At 29.9% G+C, this 264-nt stretch overlaps 1 protein-coding gene across 1 annotated transcript in view; it reads right to left on the minus strand.

The window, feature by feature from the left end:
• Positions 1-258, minus strand: part of LOC115034965 — a 1,530-nt gene extending 1,272 nt beyond the window's left edge. The window contains exon 1 of the mRNA XM_029492573.1: positions 1-258. Coding sequence (XP_029348433.1) covers positions 1-4 — 4 coding nt within the window. The 5' untranslated portion in view covers positions 5-258.
• Between the last annotated feature and the right edge of the window lie 6 nt (positions 259-264).

Here is a 264-nt window from a genome sequence, read left to right on the forward strand (position 1 = left end):
ACATTCAAAAAAAGACATTATTTTTCAGAAAATCGAATTTACTCGTATCTGTGCTTAGTATATAACTACTGTAGAGCAGAGTTACTTTCAAGACGATCAATAACTGACTGACTTGTTATTGTATTTAGGCCCTATTTATATTAAATATAACAATGATGTGTTATCGACACCAATACTTAGTAGCGATTAATAAGTGCTTAATAAGTAAATATCATATTACGTAATGTTCGTAAACAGATAGGCTGGATGCTTGCTCAAATATTC

Source organism: Acyrthosiphon pisum, unplaced genomic scaffold (genome assembly GCF_005508785.2).
Source record: "Acyrthosiphon pisum isolate AL4f unplaced genomic scaffold, pea_aphid_22Mar2018_4r6ur Scaffold_21785;HRSCAF=24864, whole genome shotgun sequence".
NCBI lineage: Eukaryota > Metazoa > Arthropoda > Insecta > Hemiptera > Aphididae > Acyrthosiphon > Acyrthosiphon pisum.